Raw genomic sequence first — 22,475 nt, forward strand, 5'->3', positions numbered from 1 at the left:
AACATTTGCAATGTGACACGCCGATCACTTCTCACTAGGTCGTCCACCTTGTCGATGAGATTGCTCGTGATGACAGTGATGCCTAGCCCGGTCTCCGGTCATCACTCACCCTCTCATGGCCTGCACGAAAACGGGCACTCCATTTTCTGACAGACTTGTCAGAGACACATTTCTCCCTGTAAACTGTCACCATCCGGCGATGAATAGCATCCGATTTCTCACCTTCTGCTGTCAGAAATCGGATAACCCCTCGCTGCTCCTCAGTCGTCGAATTTTGCAATGCGAACACCATCCTGTCCTCATACGGAGTGCCGCATCAATTGGACGCCGCTTTGGCTAAGAGCCTCTGCTCTCTCCTGCACATGCAGGCGACCGCACATGCTCCGATCCCAGTCAGAGACTCCAATCGCATCCCGAGATGTATCACTACATTCTCCCATGGCGGAATATTTAACTGTTACGTTTTTACGTCGTTTTGTACCTTTTCATTTTATCGCCCTTTGTATTTAACATTAATTTTTGACTCTTGTATAGAGTCAAAAATTATTATTGTATAATTACACTTTACAAAATATTCTTTTAAAAGCATATTTCAATATTGTTGAAAAAATATTCCAAAACTTACAGGATCAGTAATTTCAAAAGATGGAGAACGATTCAGACTTTCAACTAACATTCGAAGCCTTTGATTTTCTAATTCTAATTGCAGAACTCGAGTTTGTGCATCAGTATTTAGTTGCTCCATTAGACTATGATTTTCTACTGTAATCAAACAATTTTTATAAATAATTAACAGCTCTCTGGACAACAGAACAATTACAAATGTAAAATAATTGCAGTTTGTTAGAATCATAGATCACTTAAACTAAAGATAATTTACAAGTTACTATTATGCCAGAACATTACGAATAGTAAATCTTACAGGCAACAATACCAAACTACAAATTTCTTATAATATGCTGCCAATCATAGCAATTTTTTTAATAAATAAGCAAAATTTTATTAATAATAAAACTGTCCCAATATACACTGAACATATTCTACAATCATAATGTTATCAGAAGATGATGAGATAAATATTAAAACAGATTAAATAATGCTTCAAATGGCTATTTTGGTTACAATTATCAGTTTGATTCCTAGAAAATTCAGTTTGCATTTTACTTATACAGTCAAAAGTCTTTAATCCGGACCTCAAAGCTACAAACTTTCTGCACTAGCGTCAACGCATAATGCGCACAAGCCATACCTTTACGCATGCCCGTTTAATGTATAACGGATGGTATAAGCTAAGCTAAAATTATCTAATTATCTATTTCAGTTAATGTTGCAGATTGCATTGTTCCATCTTCTAATTGGATCCGGCTTATTATTTTTTGCAGACTGTTAGAGCATATTTATAAAAGTAAGCTTGAACTTTCGATTATGTCAAAAAAAATTTCCGATTCTGGAGCTGCCAAAGGATCTATAAAGCGAAAGCATGTTTCGATGTCCATCAAACAAAAAGCGGAATTACCGCCAAAAATGAATAAAGGCATATCCTTTGTTTCTCTAACCATTCTGAAACCTGGTTATCAATATCATGCTGCTCTGCGGGCTGGGGGCAAGGCGTCGCGGAGCGCAATGAACTGGAAGTTGATCTGTCAGCACTATCCTTATCTTCAGGGCAGATGTTTTTATTTTATTCGGCTCAAAATTTCTTACTAAATGTAGTATTTCATCTCGATGTACTCTGTCTTTGATATGATTTTAATCAAATTCCTCGTCATTATAAATATCACGAATACACATCAAATAGTTTTCTGGTTACAATTTTCTAATTTCGACTATGCGCAATGTATGCTTTACACATGCATGCATTGAAATAAATGTTTAATAAAGTAAACAAATATATATTAAGCTTTTTTTTTGTAAATTTTGTTACGCTTTAGATCATAATTGCTCTTTATTTCATAAATTACAGTTTCATATTTTTAATTTTATAATTTCTGCATACCATCTTACCAGATTTAAACCGATGATCTATAATCCAGAAAAACCAATAATCTGGAATCGCCAAAGTCCCGATGAGTCCGGATTAAAGACTTTTGACTGTATATACATATCAAGGCTGCCAACATTGAAATATGAAAAATCAAGAATGTTTTCACGCTGCGTAGTGATGCCATTTAAAAAAAATTAACTTAAATTTACTTTATAATTCTCAATTGAGGTTATCGAAAACAAATTGCTATAAATTATATAGCAATTAATAAATCTCCCCCCCCATTTTACATTTGCAAATAGGAAAATTTAAAATTGATGTTTTGTTTTTAAGCATTTGGAACGTTTTTACTGCACATAAAATTTATTTTCCTGGGAAATTGCCTTTTCTTCCTACATGAGCACCTAATAGGAAAGCTACATTTACAGTTGTATATATACAAAATTATGATTACTTTACAGTTTTGTTTGATTAAAAATACTACATTTCTCCAAGATCTGATTTAGTGTGATATATCTTAAAACAAAGTAAGAGGCACAGTCCAAATAAAAATAGCAAGTCCATTTTCTAATTCTTTTGTTACTGTCATTTTACTTCAATGAACATACATTGGGGGTCTTTTTTTTCTTTTTTCCTCTGGAAGTTAAAACACCTCTAAAAATATCCTTCTCCTAGCGTTAGGAGAGCTGGTCAACATCCAGAAATAACTTTCCTTTATCTTTTAAAGTTGCATGTCTTTCAGTAAGCCAAACGATAAAATTCAATGGAAACTGTAAATTCATATCTTTACCCCCTTTTTTAATCATCATCTAGAGAACTTTTACTATGCTCAAACTCAAAATCATCTAGAGAATTTTCACCACTCCCAGACAGACCCACTTACAGATGTTTCAGATTCTGATATCAAATCACAGTCTGAATTGCAAGATATTAGAAGCATACATTCTGTATCAACCACTATTTTATGGTAAAAAGCAATTTTAATTACTTGTGCATCAATAAAGTTATAGTTATCAAATCAACACTAAAATATACGTGAAAAGTTAAGCTCTGAAAGATAAAAATTCGCTGAATTATGCAAATCACGTGAAACAACATAAAATTTAAAAAAAAAAAAAAAAAAAAAAAAAAAAAAAAAAAAAAAAAAAAAAACAAGCCTGTAAAATGCCGCTCAGTGGACATCTACTGCCATCTATATGACTAATTTGATATTAAAAACTGAAAAGATCGTTGGTATCTTTTCTATTTTTAATATCAAATTAGTTTCTCTGTTGCTGTGAAAGCAACAGAGAAACAAGATTGCCTGTATAGCATAGGGGCAAATCAGTAAAGGTCCAAAAGCAGCACCTGCACGGTGCACAGGCAAAGTAAGCAAGTGGTTGAATGCAATGAAAATAAAAATAAATAATATCAATACAGTTGTTGGGTAAAGTAGTAATGAATCATTTTTGACGTAAAATAAAATTAGTTAATATAAATATTAACTAATTAAACTTTGCTTGAATCCTTATAAAAAGAAGAAAGAGTGGGATTTGTATAATTAAGCTAGTTTTGTTTAATTAAGCTAGGATTTGTATAATAGCTAGTAAAAATTCCTTAAAAAGACTCAAAATTAAAAATCAAGAGATCTGGTTACCTACTAGGAGATGGGGGTGTGATGAAAAAACAGGAGAGTTGTCAGGTATGATATATATAATTATTTTTCACTATAACATAAAAATCAGATGCTCAATTGCTCAACTTACGTGGGGAAGAATGAGTAAATGCTTGAGAAAGTTCACTTTGCAGCTGAACCAATTCTTCCATTGAAGCTTTTCGTTCAATGTGAAGTTGAGCATTTTCTTCTAACAACTGCTGTATCTTCTCTTTGTCAGAATCACGCTCCTTTGTCAAATAAAATATTTTTAGTAAATTCTGGAGGGGGGTATATGCAGTGAATGATTAAATATGCTTTAATGTAAAAATCCAACATACAGACTCTAACAATATTATTATATCTAAAATGTTTACTAAATTCTTTTGTTGTTACCATTAATTCATATAAAAACAACAAAATCTTGGTAAATACTGCATTTCTTTGATTCTGACATGCATCCTTTTTTTTTTTTTTTTTTTTTTTTTTCCCTTTATTCCTAAAATTAGGTACATCTTCAAATTACCGTAATTTCCGGAAGAAAGGCCGCATCAGCATAAACGCTGCACTCGAGAAAAATGGTGGGAAAAAAATAAAATTACACAGAAACGCCGCAATAGATTAAACTGCGCGTGACATCGTCGTGGGCCGTATAGATGCAAAAACTCAACCTAAGTCCTGATATATGACATACCAGTTAAGAAAAATGCATGAAATGAAACCATAACTCAAAAATAAATTAAAGGTAAGAAATGTTTAGCTTCTGTGTCGTTTAGAGACATTTTCAAAAATTTTCCGCTCCCTTCTTACTTAAAAACTATCCAACAAGTACTTGTACCGAAACTGATGGGATCTGTATTTGGCAGAATGCCAAGATAAATCCATTCATGCTGAAGGGGAAATACATCAGAGTTCCTTATTGGGAGGCGAGGCAGGTGAAGTCGTGTCCGCCTTTGAAAAAAATTGCAGAAAAGGCAGGGGTGGGGAGAGGATGGGTCCTGGAAGATTCATGGAATGGCAGAGGAGAGCTATTCAAACTGATGAGAATGTTGATTTGAAAGGGGGAAGAATGTTATTGTTCTGAGATCTCGTTTAGGGTGAATAAGGCATGTAGGTCTGTTCAAGGGAAAGAATGTAAACAAAATAACATTGGCAAAAAGCAACTGAGTGGTCTTTTGTGTGGGAACAGCACCAGTCTATGCACAATGACAAGGCCATCCAAACTATGCACAATGACCATCATAGGAAATATTTTATTTTTAGTGCATTTAAACGCCGCACCCGCTGAAAATTTAAGTTTTAAACACGTAAACGCTGCAGCGTTTCTTCCAGAAATTACGGTAACAGTGTTTCAGAATTCCAGATTCATTCAAATTACTAATGATGCAAAAGTAATTAACATTTCTAGTTTAAAGAGATATACTGTTGTTGTTAATAAATAAAAGCCAACAATTAAAAATAGATATCTTAGATATATTCGAACATTTTAATTCTTTGATTTTATTTTCTTATAACTAAATATTTTTGTTTCCTTTTTTAATTAAGGGTTGCACCTTAAAATAAAAAAGAAATACAATATAAATAAACATAAACTTTTAAATATAAACATCTGACATACAATGTTAAGTTCATTTATTTGAGAGCAATATTTCAGAATTTCAGCTTCTAATTCAACAACTTGCTCTGCTCTTTTTCTACTAGCTTCTAACTGTTCTTCAAGCATAGACTTAGTCTCCACAAGAATTCGATTGTCTTCTCTTAGTTCCTAAAATGAAAATTAAGTAACGTAAAATACAACAAATAAATTGAAAATCTAAACATTAATGTACCTTGACTTTATTACATATGCACATCAAAATTAAAAACTCCCAAATCACAATATAGAAAAAAATTTTATTTGAATAATATTTTAGTGCAGAAATTGCATATCAAATACATACACCCACAATAAATGTTTACTGATAGTTCTTGCTTTAATACTAAATTAAAATGTATTACAAACATAAATTATAAAAGATACAACAAGGAGGACAGATGAAATTTTAAATGCTAAACATTATAATTAGCTTTGTAAATGTGCTACTTCTAACAGCAATAACAGAATTTTTGAAATGCTAAATCCTCTAAGCGGCATCTATTTTTGGATCCGTCAAGAAGATCTGTATTTAAACAGCATTTATTTGCTAAATTTACATAATTACTTATTTACATGCTAATATATACAAAATCACAAAAAATCTCATGACTGCAACAAGCCGGTCATGGAGCTCAGAGGATTAAGTTACACGGTATTTGTATAAAAGTCACCTAGAAATTATTAGAAAATTAAAACATTTTCTGAGTCTCTTACACAGAGCTTAAACATAAGATGCACAACTGCTAATGATGATTAAAGTCTGTCAAACGCTGTCTCACCTAAATAGTAAGCAATTATATAGCAAAAGAGATTGTAATTATCTAAAATTATGTTTTGTAAGTACTAACAGAATTTCTGCCTTTGATGACAAATAGAAATTAACCGTTAAACCTCTACTTATAGCAATTTAACACAACTGTTAATTTTCACAATTTCAGATATTGTACTTTATTCCAAAAACATACTGTCTGTTACGGTATTATTGTGCTTTATTCTAAAAAAATATTTTTTGTTGTACTGTGCCTTATCTTTCTACTCAGAAAATAATAATAATAATAATAATAATAATAATAGGCATTACAATTCAAAAGCGCTTTGACACAAACGTCTTGCAGTTTAACTAATAAAAAGGGGGGGTAATGTTACCCGTGTCCGTGATTATCCTTAAGTCACACGTGCCCCCTGGGTGGTGCTAAATGGGTAACTGTCACAAAGTCCTGTGGCATACTGGGGTTTAGTGGGATGAGGTTCGGTCTGATGATGAGTAATCTTATGACGACCCAATGGACCGCTCTTCCCTGGGAAAACTGGCGATTGTGGGGAGGATTTGAAATTCCGAGGACCTTTGATCTGGAGAGGAGGGGTCTTGGAGGAAGCAACCATGTAGAGGATACAGGAAAAAAGCTGAGTTTTGCATCTCAGGCCGCCAGATAGTACAGGAGCCTGGGGCAGCCTAACCAGCATGTCCTAGCTGCTCTATCAGCTGGTGTATAATCTTGCTTGCCTTGTAATTCCAGGTGGTGACTGGGTGGGGTCCTGCATGGCAGAGCGGAGGGCTCTTCCGAGGTCAATACTGGCTGCTGAATCTGGGGCTAGCCCCTCCAAACTGGCTCTTAGAAAATCGGAAGGAATTTTTCTCCCCCTTCTTTCAATCTTATACCAAAATGGATGCTTGCAATACAAAATTAGATAAAAACGCATCTTCTGAAATCCCCACTATAACCACTGTAGTTCCTTCTGAGGGAGTGAATGTGCCCTCGGGTGCGGACGCTCTTCTCTTCAGGACTACAGAAACCAGAACCGCTGGTGAAAGGGTGAATGTGCCTTTGGACACGGACGCCTTGAACCCAGTAGGGATAGATACTGACTCCTCTGTCAGAAGTACTATGCCAGATGCGCAAGCGGATGACCAGTCACCAATAACGGAGGTTTTAAATAAAAGAAGAGAAAAAAGGCAACGCCAGAAAGAGTGGAAACGGCTGAAGAGGGCCATGGAAGGGATCTCGATCTCTGGGGAGAAGGGAGCGAAGGAGAAAACAGATAAAGCTGGGACCTCTGGAGTGACCTCCAAACCGGTGAGGAAGAACCATCCAAGCAATGAAGAGTCTCGTAAGAGAGAACACATTGCTGGTGACACCCCAGAAATGGCCCTCAAGAAACGACGGCTATATAGTCAAGCTGCAAGAAAGGCAATCACTCTGCGAATCGTCTGCAAGGATGACTCCAGAGACATAACATGGGTGGATTCAGACTTCATCACCTGTATAATTGATGACCGAATTATCGATGGCTCTATCACCACCTGCAGGGTCCACAAAACAGTCCTGCAGCCGAATGGCCTCAACATTGCATGTGAGGACCAGGAGACTGTGGACGTCCTAAAGACTTTAATTAATGATCTACCTGGCCCTGAAGAAAACCATCCCGGTTATCATGCCATGGCTCCCGGGGACAGACCCCCCATGAAGAGGTTTTTCGCTTGGTTTCCTGGTAACAGGTCACCAAAAGATAACATCAAGCTCCTTGATGCCTGTAACAAGGGCCTGGATGTTAAGAAGATTGCCATCAAGGCAGTTATCCCTGGAGACGGAGGTAATACCTTGGTGCTGGGAGTGGAACATGAGCTTATGGATTATCTGGAGCCCCAGAATTTCAAACTTTTTTGTGGTGCCCGTGGCTGTGTACAGCTGAAGGAACCAAGGCAACAGGAGAAATCAATTCCTCCGCCCAAGGATCCTCCGAAGAAACAGTTGACGGAAGAAAGGGAGACCGAAAAGGAGTCGGAACCAGAGCTTTCTTTGGAGGCTCTGGAGAAGACATCTGAATAGTTTTCCCCTGTCACTACTTCCTTTGAAGTAGTATGCTAAGGATGCGGCTTTTAACTAAGTCTCTCCTAAAATCCTTCAGGGTAAGTTCTTTTCTCTCATTTAACCTGTTTTAATGGTTAAGGTTAGTCAATTAAACCTGCAACATAGCAGAGCAGCTTCATACAATTTAGCTGCTCAATTAGGTAAGCAAGGCACTTTTGTTGCCTTAATTCAAGAACCTTGGGTGTACAAGGGTAAAATCCTTGGTAGGCCCATGAACGCGCACTTCTTTTCGACAGAGGGACCTGATAAAAAACCTAGAACTAGCATTTACATTTCTGAAAATATAAAGGCTATGAAATTATCCCAATTTACATCAGAGGACTTAACTGCTATTATAATTAAGGACATAAACAGTTCACTGAGAGGAAACATTTGTTTTTGCTCGGTTTACATGGCTTATGACCTTAACAATCCGCAAGAATTTATAGATCTTGTGAGTTTCTGTGAAATAAACAATATTCCTATGGTTATTGGTGGTGATGTTAACGCTCACCACCTGTCATGGGGCAGTTCTGATACTAATCCTAGAGGAGAAAAACTCATGGAACTTATAATGAATACGAACCTAACTTGGGTAAACAGGGGAAATCGCCCCACCTTTGTTAACAGAAGAAGAGAAGAAGTTATTGACCTCACATTAACTTCTTCTGATATTTATAACCTTACTGAGAATTGGCATGTAAGTGACAATCCCTCACTTTCTGACCATCGCCTTATACAATTTTGTATTAGAGATGAAATTCCAGCTGAATATTTCAGAAACATTAAAAACACAAATTGGGACCTTTATAAGGACTTCCTGGTTTTTAATGTCATTAACCTTCAGGTTTTAGACAATAATTGTACAGTCGAAGAGCTTGATACTCAAGCAAACAATTTGATAAATATCATTATTGAATCTTATCATGCATCATGCCCTCTCAAACGAAGGAAGTACTCTCCTAGCAAGAGAGTTTGGTGGACCAAGGAGCTTGAAAGCCTCCACCTAGAGGTTCGGAGAGCTCACAGGAAAGCAGTTAGAAATAAATCTGAAGTTAACTAGTCTAACTTCAAAATTCTACAAAGGAAATTTAAAAGTGAAATCAGGAAAACTAAATACAACTCATGGAGATCGTTCTGCATAGACATTCTGTCCTACCATGAGACTGCCAGAGTATATAAGATTCTTAAAAGATCTCAGGAGTCTCAACTCTCATCGGTTATGTGACCTGATGGCAGTTATACTATAAACCCTTTGGATACACTTTAGACCATGTTGAATTTTCATCTGGGGGACAAAAGTGTCACCTCTGATTCCTAGGAAAATCCATTGGAACTACTTCATAATCCATTAGACTGGATTTTGCTAAGACAATCGTGAATTTTGAAAAGGCTAAAGCGGCCCTTGATGTATTTCTTCCCTTTAAATCTCCAGGGAACGATGGCATTTACCCAATTCTGCTTCAGAAAGGCTGGGATATTTTTGGCCACATTCTCGTGGACATATTCAAATCCAGTTTGATTTTAGGATATGTTCCTAAGGTTTGGAGAACTTCACGAGGTGTGTTTCTTCCTAAACCACGAAAAGATACATATGAGAAACCAAACTCTTTTAGAATGATCACGCTAACATCCTTCCAGCTTAAGCTGTTGGAGCGATTGATTTTCTGGCACCTCCAGTCAGATAATAATCTGAACCATACCTTTGGCTTAGACCAACACGGTTTTAGGCCTGGCTTCTCCACTGAGTCGCCTTACACCAACTCGTGTGAAGAATAGAAAAAACAATTATAGACGGACACTTTGCCATTGGGATTCTACTGGATATTGTAGGAGCCTTTGATAACATCGGTTTCGAGAAAATACATAAGGCCCTTACTGGAAGTCATATTCACCCTATGATAACTAGATGGGTCATCTTCATGATTAAAAACAGGAATATCTGTGTTAGTCTCACTGACTATGAAGTAAAGAGAGAAATTACTAAAGGGTGTCTGCAGGATGGTATTCTTTCTCCGTTCCTGTGGAACCTGGTATTCGACTCACTCTTAGTACTTCTACGGGAGGAACCTGGCATGTCACAGGCTTATGCAGATGACCTTATTGTGTTATTACAAGGTTTCGATATCGGAACCCTACATAATCAAGCTCAGCAGATCTTAAATAAAGTTTCACACTGGGGTGATACAAATGGCCTTTCTTTCTCTGCTGAAAAATCTGAGGTCATAGTTTTCACGTGGAGAAGGAAATGGAAACTGGCAGATTTATATCTGGGTAACCAGATTATCAGACGTAAGGAATGCGTTAAATACCTAGGATGTTACCTGGACAGTAAACTTACATGGATCACCCATATAAAAAAAAAGGCACAAACAGCCACAAATGTTCTAGTACTTTGTAGGCGAATCGTTGGTAAACAATGGGGCCTTAACCCAAAATCTACTCTATGGATTTATACTGCCATAGTCCGGCCAATGCTTTCTTACGGATGCGTGGTCTGGATCAATGTTATTAACAAACGCACATATTTAAACATTTTACAAAAGGTGCAAAGACTTGCTTGCCTAAGTATTAGTGGGCCTTTAAATAGTACCCTTACTGCTGCATTAGAATTTTTACTGCAAATTCCACCCTTGAAATTATTCTTGAGCGGAGAAGCAATTAAAGCCATGTATAGATTGAATAAAAATGGCACATGGTGCTAAAGGACAGGTTTTGGTCATAAAAGCCACCTGAAAAGCCACATTGACATATGTCTGGACTTGGGCAATGAGATCCCTATAATATATATACACAAAGATGCAATTACTAAAACAATAGTTCCAGATAAACTATTCTCAACTCATATACCAAAAAGGAACGAGATAGAATCTCTAATTGACCTAATTCCAACAGGATCAATTGAATGTTAGACAGATGGATCAAAATCCAACTTCACTGGAGCTGGAGCTATTATAAGAACCAAGGGATCTGAAGAAGTTTTCATTAGATTTCATCTATACCTTGGTAAATTAACAACTGTTTTCCAAGCCGAGGTTCTGGCGATCAATATGGTCGCCAGGGAGTTCTTAGCTAAAAATACAGTTGATAAGTATATATATATTCTCTCTGACAGCCAATCAGCCATCATTGCCCTGGATAATCGTGTCAAGTTACAAAACTGTGTTTTGAACTGTACTCAAGATCTCAATTCTCTGGCTCAGGCCCATAATACCATTAGTTTAGTCTGGGTCCCAGGTCATTGTGTTTTGCTGGAAATGAACTAGCTGATAAAGTAGCTAAAGATGCTTCGCAACTACCCATGTCTGGCCCAGAACCATTTTACCCAGTTTCATATCAAACTGTTAAAAAAGAAGTAAGAAGCTGGATAAAGAACAAACATGATGATATATGGTCTAAAGTACCAGACTATGCTCATTCGAAATTGGTGCTCAGTACACTTAACTTATCAGGTAAACTCATACACCACAGTAGAACTAACTTACGCCAGGTAATTCAAATTGTTACTGGACATGCTTATCTGGATAAGCATCTCCACAAATGTGGTCTTGTCGAATCTCCTCTCTGCCCAGCTGGTGAAGAAGAAGAGGAAACACCTTTTCACTTTCTGGGACGATATCCGGTGTTTTCTGTCCCTAGAAACAAATTCCTTGGGTTTTCCTATATTACCTTTGATCAAGCCCTTCTATACAAAGGGCTCTCTGGCATAATAGGGTTTCTGATGTATACTAAACACCTACAGGTAAGGTGAATTTGAAACCACAAGAAACAAGCATTAAGATGCCCTGTGAGGGTTTTTTTTTTTTTTTTTTTTTTTTTTTTTTTTTTTTTTCTTGAAAAGAAACTATGCAAGCATTTCCCTCTCATAGTTGTGTTTTGGAATATAATTTGAAAATAGATATCAAATCTTTATACACTACCTGGCCATTTGGCTTGAGAATGCACCTTTGCCCTCCTTATTTATTTATTTATTTGACTCTCCATCGCACTCTTGTTTGGTCAAGAATTTGCGTTTGGTGGTTTGGGAGGGATTGAATCAGTTTTTCATCCAATAGGGAAGTTTTCACGATCCAACCGACACCTTGAACTTAGAAATGGGATCTTTTGCTGATACTATAGACTTGGTGTCAGTTTGGGATCTTATCTATTTATTTATTACTTACCTTTTATGGGAGTTACCATTTAAATCCCTTGATTTAAATGATCAAATGGCGGAAGAGTAATGGGCAATATTGCCTAAACTCTTTTCCTTCTTTTCATAAGAAGGAAGCGCCCCTATTGTTATGTTATGTTATGTTAACTAATAAAAAAAAGTATTGAACTAAAAAAAAGTACACATTGTTATTAGAATACTGTGATCTGTATATATGAATATAATGCTTTTTAAGTTAGCCTAACATCGTTTTTTCTAATACTTGGATTTAAGAAGTTACTGTAAATGTAATTTTATAGCAAGGATACTAATAAACTGAATGATATAATAAAGACAATGTAAATTATAAACTGAATGATATAATAAAGGCAATGTAAATTATAAACTGAATGATATAATAAAGGCAATGTAAATTATAAACAGAAAATTTTGCTTAGCATTAATGCAATAAGGATTAACAAAATCATTATTAAAAAACTTTATTCAATGTTCATAAAACAGAACTCATAAATTTTACTTAACAAAGATAATATTTTGAACCATAGAAAAAATGCTTTGAAGGTTGATTCAGTAATTAAACAAGAAAATATTCTATTTCATAATTATAGGATTTTCTGACACTCAAATAACATACTTAAATGAAACAATGATCAAAGAATTCCTAATATTATTAAACATAATAATTATACAACATATATTATTATGTTACAAAATAAAATTAGGATAAATGCTAAAAAAATTATTCTTCTAACTCTTGTTTTGACAGTTTAAATACAATAAGGAAAAGCAAAATTACTTCAACTCTGGATTTGTAGAAATCTAATTCATTCATTTTATCTTTGTATCTTTGAATTTCACTCTCCAAACGGTCGACTTTACGAACCTACAAAATGAAAATATTATAAAAATAGCAGTCAGAAATTATTTATTGCACAGTCAAATACTACTTAACAATTGAAGGAACTAAAAATTAAAAAATTAAGCTTACCCTTTCTTTTAAGATATCTATTTCATCTCGATAAGTTTTTGCTGTGCGAGCATCTTGAATTAACTCTAAGTTCTATAAATAAAGGGAGGGGGAAAAAATGACTTAGCAATTAAAAGCAAGAAGGAAATATTACACACATTACTTGAGTATTTGTTTGTAAATGCTTACAAAGTCAATATTTTCAAGTAGAACAAACATAATAAAATTATACAAAAGTGAATAAAAATGGCCTAAATAACACAGATCAGTGATCATTGGTTTAAAATAGTAATGCATTCCTTACAGCCTGAAATAGCACTAAAAAAGCATTAAAAAAATTGCATACTTTTATACAGAATCAAGTTTTAATAAAATTCTAAATATAACACATATATTCATAATGTTAAAAATTAAAATGAGCATTATTAAAAAATCAACACTAATAGTAAAAAATATACTTATATACATTTTTAAGTACAATTATTTTTCAGAAATAATTTTAGAAATAGAGAAACATGTTAAGCCTACACTTACTTCTTGACGAAGTTTACATAAAGATTCTTTGGATTTCTCTAGTTCTTCCTTTAATTCTGTTATTCCTTCATTTTTTTCCTCACTGTATAATACAAATAAAAGCTTCATAAAGCATAATACATTTTGAATTCAAAAGTTGCATTTAGCAACATAGCACGTGTTTACTAATTAACTAAATTACAAAAATATTATAGAATTACAAAATAATACTTAAGAGTTAAGAAGATCACACAGTTTAGAAATTTAAAAAAAAAAAAAAAAAAAAAAAGCTTACAAAAGTAATAACAGAAATGAAAATAAGACAACATGAATATTATACTTATTTTACTATCTAAACGTAAGTAAATTTTTCTTGAAAAGAATATTACATAAACCTATAGAAGATCATGTCTCCCTCCCTTAATCTGAAAAACATTACTCATTCATTCCATATAATATTACTTATCCCTAAATTTTTACATGAAAAGAAAACAGATTACTCAGAGTTTATTTTATCTCAAAAAAGTTCAAAAAAGGTTTAGGCCTCTTAATCATTTTTTCTCCAGATCATTTTCTGCTCATATACGTGAGATTTCAAACATATGTAAAATCATATCACTTGCAAATCCTTCCCCTCCTTTTTAAATGCCTTAAAAATGTAATGTCATCTCTTACATGAATCTTTATATATATATGTGTGTAGTGGGGGAGTTGAAGATGCTAAATAACAATTCCAACGTTGTTTTCCACACCACAGAACATTTAATAAAGGAAATCAGAAGAGGTACAAATTAGATTAAATACAAGTGCCGTTTGATACAAACAGGATTCTGTATAGCTTTTGCCAGTGTTATCACATAACCGATTAGTGCCTAATCGCACTTGCTGATGTATTATACAGTTCAATTTACAACCTTGGCGTGGAGAACTACAGTTTCTTATTCTACACCTTCACGTGTAGACAGACATCTCACCACCTTCATGTGGGATAGCAGAAGAAAGTCTCTGTCATACTCCTCTTTCACCTCGCTGCTGGCGCATTGGTGAGGCCCTCTGGTGGTTGTGTCGCACTTACAGATACTACATATATATACACAGTGTATTTCTGCACTGATACTAAGGAATCAATGAACATCCAATAAATTAGGAGTACCCTTCTGTTATTGGGACTGGATTCAGAAATGTGTATATAGGTATGTATGTGCCTATATGTATGTGCATACAGTGTCTCAAAAAAGTGATGGGACACTTGTGCTTTACAAAAAGAAACTGTAATAAAATAAATTAAAAAGAACATGTAAAAATTTTTTGTGGGTGTGTTTCATACTTAAATTTAGTAACAATTATTACATAACATACATTCTCTCAAAATATTAAAATATCAATTTAATAAAAATACAATTGTTTAGAACGGAGCAAAAAATGGCTCACATAAGTGATGGGACACTTACTTTTCCATCAAATAGTATTTAATCCAAAAATTTTACTTTATAAAAGGTTTTAATATTTTGTTGGATTTCCTTTTACTTTTAAAACATGATTTAATCTTCTTGGGATGGATTCGACTAATTTGTTTGCGATTTCTGGAGTGATTTTACCCCATTCTTCTTGAAGCACCGATTTTAATTGTTGTTTTAAAGAAATGGTGTGTTTGCGAAATTCTTCCCTGGGTTTTCTCCACACCAAGATTCTACCGTCAGAACCAAGTATATTAAATTTACTCTCATCAGCAAATATAACTTCATTCCAGTAATCAGAATTCTTATTTATGTTGGATTTTGCGAAAGCCAGTCTGAGGTTTCTATTCTTTTCATTCACGAAGAATTTTTTCCTGGCTGCTCTACCGTGATATCCAGCAAATCGAATTACTCTTCTAATAGTCTCAGGATTAACAATTACTCCATATAATGCTTGTAAATCAGCAGCAACTTTAGGAGCCCTCATTCTTGGATTTTTTTTAATATTTCGAACGATAATTCGCTTTATTCCATTGGATAGCTTTGATGGTCGGCCAGGTCTTCTTTTATCCTGAATCATATGATTCTTTTTATATCGTTTAATGATATTGAAAACTGTTGAATGACTCAGGTTAACTGTTTCAGCAGTTTCTCTAATAGAATTTCCACGTTCAATATGCAAATTAATAACTAATTTTCGAATTTCAGGCAAAGTTTCTTTTCGTTTGGCATTCATGGCTGCACAGAGATAAAAAACTCAAAAATTCCAAAACAAACTGGAGAGAAATACTGCAGACGATTTTATAAATTATTGCAAATTGCTATTGAGTAAAAATAAATACCCCAAAAGATATTTTTATTGCTTACTTCAGACGATTTTTGTTGCATAGTACGTAGTGTGCCATCACTTATGTGAGCCATTTTTTGCTCCGTTCTAAACAATTGTATTTTTATTAAATTAATATTTTGAGAAAATTTATGTTATGTAATAATTGTTACTAAATTTAAGTATAAAACACACCCACAAATAATTTTTACATGTTTTTTTTAATTTATTTTATTACAGTTTCCTTTTGTAAAGCACAAGTGTCCCATCACTTTTGTGAGACACTGTATTATCAAAGAACTCATATTATCAAGTGCGATGACGATTGCAAACACTACGTATTATAATAATGAGGTAAAAGTTACTTATAGGGTCAAAGTTTACAGTTTTGCTACTGTTGAGTAGATCGTCGGGCTATCGATATATATCGTAAGTCGGAAAGCATTGTAAACATATCAAAACCAAAAAATTAAAAATACAGTTTAACTGAAAAATGGTCTTAAATATAATTCACAATTAAAACAACAATACAAATTTAAAATACATAAATGATATGTTAAACATTGCATATAAAATACGTTACATTACAGCTCGTCATCACACATTATCTCGTTTTCCTTTGTACACAACGATCCGTATTCGCTCGAAAAACATCAAAGCTCGGTGTCCATGTACACATCCATCTATTTCCATTATAATACGTAGTGTTTGCAATCGTCATCGCACTTGATAATATGAGTTCTTTGATAATACAGTGTCTCACAAAAGAGATGGGACACTTGTGCTTTACAAAAGGAAACTGTAGTAAAATAAATTTAAAAAACAGTAAAAAATTTTTGTGGGTGTGTTTCGTACTTAAATTTAGTAACAATTATTACATAACATACATTTACTCAAAATATTAAAATATAATTTAATAAAAATACAATTGTTTAGAACGGAGCAAAAAAAAATGGCTCACATAAGTGATGGCACACTACGTACTATGCAACAAAATCATCTGAAGTAAGCAATAAAAATATCTTTTGGGGTATTTATTTTTACTCAAAAGCAATTGGCAATAATTTATAAAATCGTCTGCAGTCTTTCTCTCCAGTTTGTTTTGGAATTTTTGTGTTTTTTAGCTCTGTGCAGCTATGAATGCAAACGAAAAGAAACTTTGCCTGAAATTCGAAAATTAGTTATTAATTTGCATATTGAACGTGGAAAATCTATTAGAGAAACAGCTGAAACAGTTAACTTGAGTCCTTCAACAGTTTTCAATATCATTAAACAATATAAAAAGAATCATATGATCTAGGATAAAAGAAGACGTGGCCGACCATCAAAACTATTCAATGGAATAAAGCGAATTATCGTTCGAAATATTAAAAAAAAATCCAAGAATGAGTGCTCCTAAAACTGTTCCTGATTTACAAGCATTATATGGAGTAATTGTTAATCCTGAGACTATTAGAAGAGTAATTCGATCTGCTGGATATCACTGTAGAGCAGCCAGGAAAAAATTCTTCGTGAGTGAAAAGAATAGAAAACTCAGACTGGCTTTCACAAAATCCAACATAAATAAGAATTCTGATTACTGGAATGAAGTTATATTTGCTGATGAGAGTAAATTTAATATATTTGGTTCTGACGGTAGAATCTTGGTGTGGAGAAAACCCAGGGAAGAATTTCGCAAACAGAACTTGATGCCAACAGTAAAACATGGTGGAGGAGGAGTTATGGTATGGGGGTGGTATGTCGTCCGCTGGAGTTGGTAATCTTGTTTTTATTGACAGTATAATGGATCAGCAAAAGAATATTGACATTTTAAATCAAAATTTGAAATCTTCAGCGCGAAAATTGAACCTTCATAAGCATAACATATTTTAATTCTACCTTCATATCATTTTAAATTCTACCAGGACAATGACCCTAAGCACACTGCTTTGAACGTTAGACTCTGGCTGCTGTATAACTGTCCTGAAATAATAAAAACACCACCACAATCTCCAGACTTAAATCCTATAGAGAATATTTGGCAAGAATTGGAATCAAGAATTCGCAAACACACCATTTCTTCAAAACAACAATTAAAATCGGTGCTTCAAGAAGAATGGAGTAAAATCACTCCAGAAATCACAAAAAAATTAGTGGAATCCATCCCAAGAAGATTGAATCATGTTTTAAAAAGAAAAGGAAATCCAACAAATATTAAAACTTTTTAAAAAGTAAAATTTTTGGATAAATATTTGATGGAAAAGTAAGTGTCCCATCACTTATGTGTGCCATTTTTTGCTCCGTTCTAAACAATTGCATTTTTATTAAATTAATATTTTAATATTTTGAGAAAATGTATGTTATGTAATAATTGTTACTAAATTTAAGTACGAAACACACCCACAAAAATTTTTTACTGTTTTTTAAATTTATTTTACTACAGTTTCCTTTTGTAAAGCACAAGTGTCCCATCACTTTTTTGAGACACTGTATATGTGTGTACATGCATACATGAGCACATACATACATACATTTCTCAATACGGCCCCAATAACAGAAGAGTATAAATTAGATTACAGCTTAGAATCAATTTTAAATACATTTTTTTCAAAATGATTAATTAGTAAATTAAATATACAAAGCATTCAAATGTTATCAATTTAAAGGAAGTTTTTTTAATCTCACAAAATACTTTCTAATGGAAAATGCTTAAAAGATAGTTTTCTATAAAAATAGGAAAAATTAATTGATATCAACCATATACTGCTAGACAATTTAACGATGTAGAACAGAATCCAATTTTTCTGTAAAAGAAAAAAGTATAAAAATAAATTTTACTATTAAAATAATGTTACTTTTCCTTTATCTGCCCACAATATCATAAGAACAAATAATATGATATAGTAACACATAATAAAACAATGAAAATAATCACAAAAAGTGTCGAAGGGGGATTGCTTATGTCGATTAGTGTTTATTTCAGGTAGAAGCTGTTTTGCCTATTGCCTCTATAATGTATTTGCTGGAAATATTCAATCGAATCTTTTTCAGCGGATGGTAATTCAAATAGCCACATGATGAAACCAAACAACGTGAGACTCAAAAACAGAATTTCAGTATTAAAAATGGCCAACAAAATACAATAAGATATGACTGCCAGACCTGCAGGCAGATAAAGCAAAAGTACCAAACAAATTATAAACTTACACTTCTTGCTGAAGTTTCCTAAGTCTAGCTTTTGCATCAGCAAGTTCAACTATCAAATGGGATTTATCCATGTTGCTTGTGCTAGAAGGGCTAATAGGGCTGGTCCCAGAAGAGAGGCACAAGTTTTGTAGAGCAGAATGTATAACTTTCTGAAAAATGGAAAAGCAACTGCAATTCAAAATTCAACTTCTCCAAATGTTTCATATTTTTACTCAATGAATTTCAATTATCACAAAAATACCAATACTTTTTTAATAAAGCAACAATAATAATCGAATAATACAATCAAAAGTCTTTAATCCGGACATCAAAGCTGCAAACTTTCTGTGCATGCGTTAACGCATTGCGCATATGCGTCTATGCATGCGCGTGTAATGTATAACGAACGGTATAAGCTAAGCTAAAAATGATCTAATTATCTATTTCAGTTAATGTTGCAGATTGCATTGTTCTATCTTCTAATTGGATCCGGCTTATTATTTTTTGCAGACTGTTAGAGCAATTTTATAAAAGAAAGCTTGAACTTTCGCTTATGTCAAAAAGAATTTCCGATTCTGGAACTACCAAAGGATCTACAAAGCGAAAGCATGTTTCGATGTCCATCAAATAAAAAGTGGAATTGCTGTAAAAAATAGATAAAGGTATATCCTTTGTTTCTCTAACCATTCCGAAATCCGTTTATCAATTTCACGCTGCTCTGCGGTGGGTGGGTGGGGGGGGACATCACCGCGCGCAATGAACTGGAAGTTGATCTGTCAGCACTATCCTTATCTTCAGGACAGATGTTTTTATTTTATTCGGCTTATAATTCCTTACGAAATGTAGTATTTCCTATCGATGTACTCCGGCTTTGATATGATTTAAATCAAATTCCTCGTCATTATAAATATCCCGAATACACATCAAATAGTTTACTGATTGCAATTTTCTAATTTCGACTATGCGCAATGTATGCTTTACGCATGCGCGCGTTAAAAAAAATGTTTAATAAAGTAAACAAATAGATATTAAGCTCTTTTTTTTTTTTTTTTTTTTTTTTTTTTTTTTTGTAAATTTTGATATTCTTTAGATCATAATTTCTCTTTATTTCACAAATTACAGTTTCATACTTTAAATTTTATAATTTCTGCATGCCATCTTAGCAGATTTAAACTGATGATCTATAATCCAGAAAAACCGATAATCCAGAATTGCCGAAGTTCCGACGAGTCCGGATTAAAGACTTTTGACTGTAATATGACCAGTCATGTCTATCAATTAAGGAAATAACCCCACCAACAATAATTTCTGCTAGGAATTTTTTTTTATGCTTTAGGCATGCACATTCGAATTTTTTCCCCATAAGAAAACATCAGCACTAAATAAAATACCTTCATTATTGAAGAAACAATCATTTTAGCATAAATTTGTGTGATCAATAATTTGGATCCATAGCTGCATATTTGCTTGGCTTACATCTCAAACCAAAACATTCTAGATAGAAACATTTTTAACTACTAATATTTTATATCCCTGACACCAACACTGTAAATCATTATTTATTATATTTTGCTTTCACCACCTATGTTTATCAACACATGACAACTTGAGTAATAACTCATGCAGCAATGCCTAAACAATTTTTTTTTATATTAGTGACTGAATAACAAGAGTATAGAAACCTTTTATGTTGATATTACGTTTGGGGATGATTATAGAGTTAAATGCGATGAATGTTGACAAGGAAAAAAAATTTTTTAATTTTTTTCCATATCTTAAAAATAGATTTTGTTAATGATACTCATAGGCCAAAAGATTACAATTAGTGTTATTTCAATTAAGAATAACTGATTTTTTTATTCACATAAACACAGAACCAGTGCCAGAGCTCATATGGCCACACCAAGCAGCAGAATTTAGGGAAGACAAAATTTTTGGAATTTAGAGAAGCACCAAATAACAAAATTAAGGGATGATAAAATTTCTAGAATTTAGGGAAAGCATTGGGACCCAAAATTAAGGGGTGGCAAATATTTAGAACTTAGGGAGGCACTTGGTAGCAGAATTTAGGACCCACACAGACTGCATCTGGCAGCAAAGTATCTAGCGCCAGCCTTCAGTAAGCTTAAGTATATGTGGGAATTTATTTATTAAATATTTTTTTTGCAGGCTGTTATAATTACAGCAATTTTTTGAAAACTAAGGTTTGAACTTTCAATTATGTCGAAAAGAATTTCTAATTCTGGAGCTGAAACGGGATCTATAAAGTGAAAGCATGTTTCAATGTCCATTAAACAAAAAGTGGAATTGCTGAAAAAAAAAAATGGATATAGGTATATCCATCTCAAAATTATACAAGGATTTTGGCATTAAAAAGTCAACTGCATATGGCATAGCAGAAAAAGGAACTATTATGAATATTTTGTGGATTCAGACACTCCACTTGCAATGATTAATAGAAAAATTATTTGCTAAGCTAAAAGTGATGATCATGACAAAGTGATGATTGAATGGTTAAACAGAAACCCATCATAGCACAAAACATCCTCAGGATGTCCTATTTAAGTCGCAACATCCCGGGACATACTTAGGATGTCCTGAGGAGATCATAATTTAACATCCTGAGGGTGTCTTATTTAAGTCGCTATGTCCCGGGATATGAGAGGATGTCCTGAAGATGTTGATTCTCAGATGTCCTGAGGACTTCACAAATTTCACATTCTGAGGACATTCATACTGCATTGTCCGGAGGACTTCGGTTGTCAAACATTCTGAGGATATTTGTTCTCAAATTTACCAGTTTTAATTTTTTGACATTGCACATCTGAAACTTGCACATTATTTAATTTTCATACGTATTTTACTAAGTTGTTTCTAAATGCTGTACATTAAAAATATTGATATGATTGATGATTTATTCTTGTTATTTTGTTATTAATTTTAACTGCTATTTTTTCTGATGTTTTTAAAAATTAATTTAGTCATGGAAAATATTTTTTTCAATGGATTAGCATTTTCTAGAATATTTGCTAAATTCTAAATAACATATATTTTTTATAAAAATGTATAAATTACATGTATAATTACTTACAGATTACAAACCCTACTATAAATATAGATAAAATTATATATATATATATATATATATATATATTTTAATTACGGAAACAATTTTTTTTTTTTTTTTTTTTTTTTTTTTTTTAATTTGGGTGTAGAGACATTAGGTATTTTTTTGGAAGCAGGAAAGATGAAAAATTAGCAACTGCCTTTGGCGGGAATCGAACGACGGACC

At 33.4% G+C, this 22,475-nt stretch overlaps 1 protein-coding gene across 4 annotated transcripts in view; it reads right to left on the reverse strand.

The window, feature by feature from the left end:
• The window catches only part of LOC118194710 (uncharacterized), a 146,007-nt gene that overhangs the window by 72,186 nt on the left and 51,346 nt on the right, over positions 1 to 22,475 (reverse strand). For 3 of the 4 annotated variants that reach the window (XM_085820654.1, XM_085820662.1, XM_085820649.1), the window contains exons 7-13: positions 19,205 to 19,353; positions 13,757 to 13,838; positions 13,244 to 13,315; positions 13,052 to 13,138; positions 5,236 to 5,382; positions 3,730 to 3,868; positions 626 to 762 (exon numbers count right to left, since the gene is read on the reverse strand). In XM_085820654.1, coding sequence (XP_085676780.1) covers positions 626 to 762; positions 3,730 to 3,868; positions 5,236 to 5,382; positions 13,052 to 13,138; positions 13,244 to 13,315; positions 13,757 to 13,838; positions 19,205 to 19,353 — 813 coding nt within the window. The remainder of the gene's footprint in view (positions 1 to 625; positions 763 to 3,729; positions 3,869 to 5,235; positions 5,383 to 13,051; positions 13,139 to 13,243; positions 13,316 to 13,756; positions 13,839 to 19,204; positions 19,354 to 22,475) is intronic. The other variant, XM_085820658.1, reaches the window with a different exon arrangement.

Source organism: Stegodyphus dumicola, chromosome 1 (assembly GCF_044657685.1).
Source record: "Stegodyphus dumicola isolate Sdum_Otavi_A_Nest chromosome 1, ASM4465768v1".
Lineage (NCBI taxonomy): Eukaryota > Metazoa > Arthropoda > Arachnida > Araneae > Eresidae > Stegodyphus > Stegodyphus dumicola.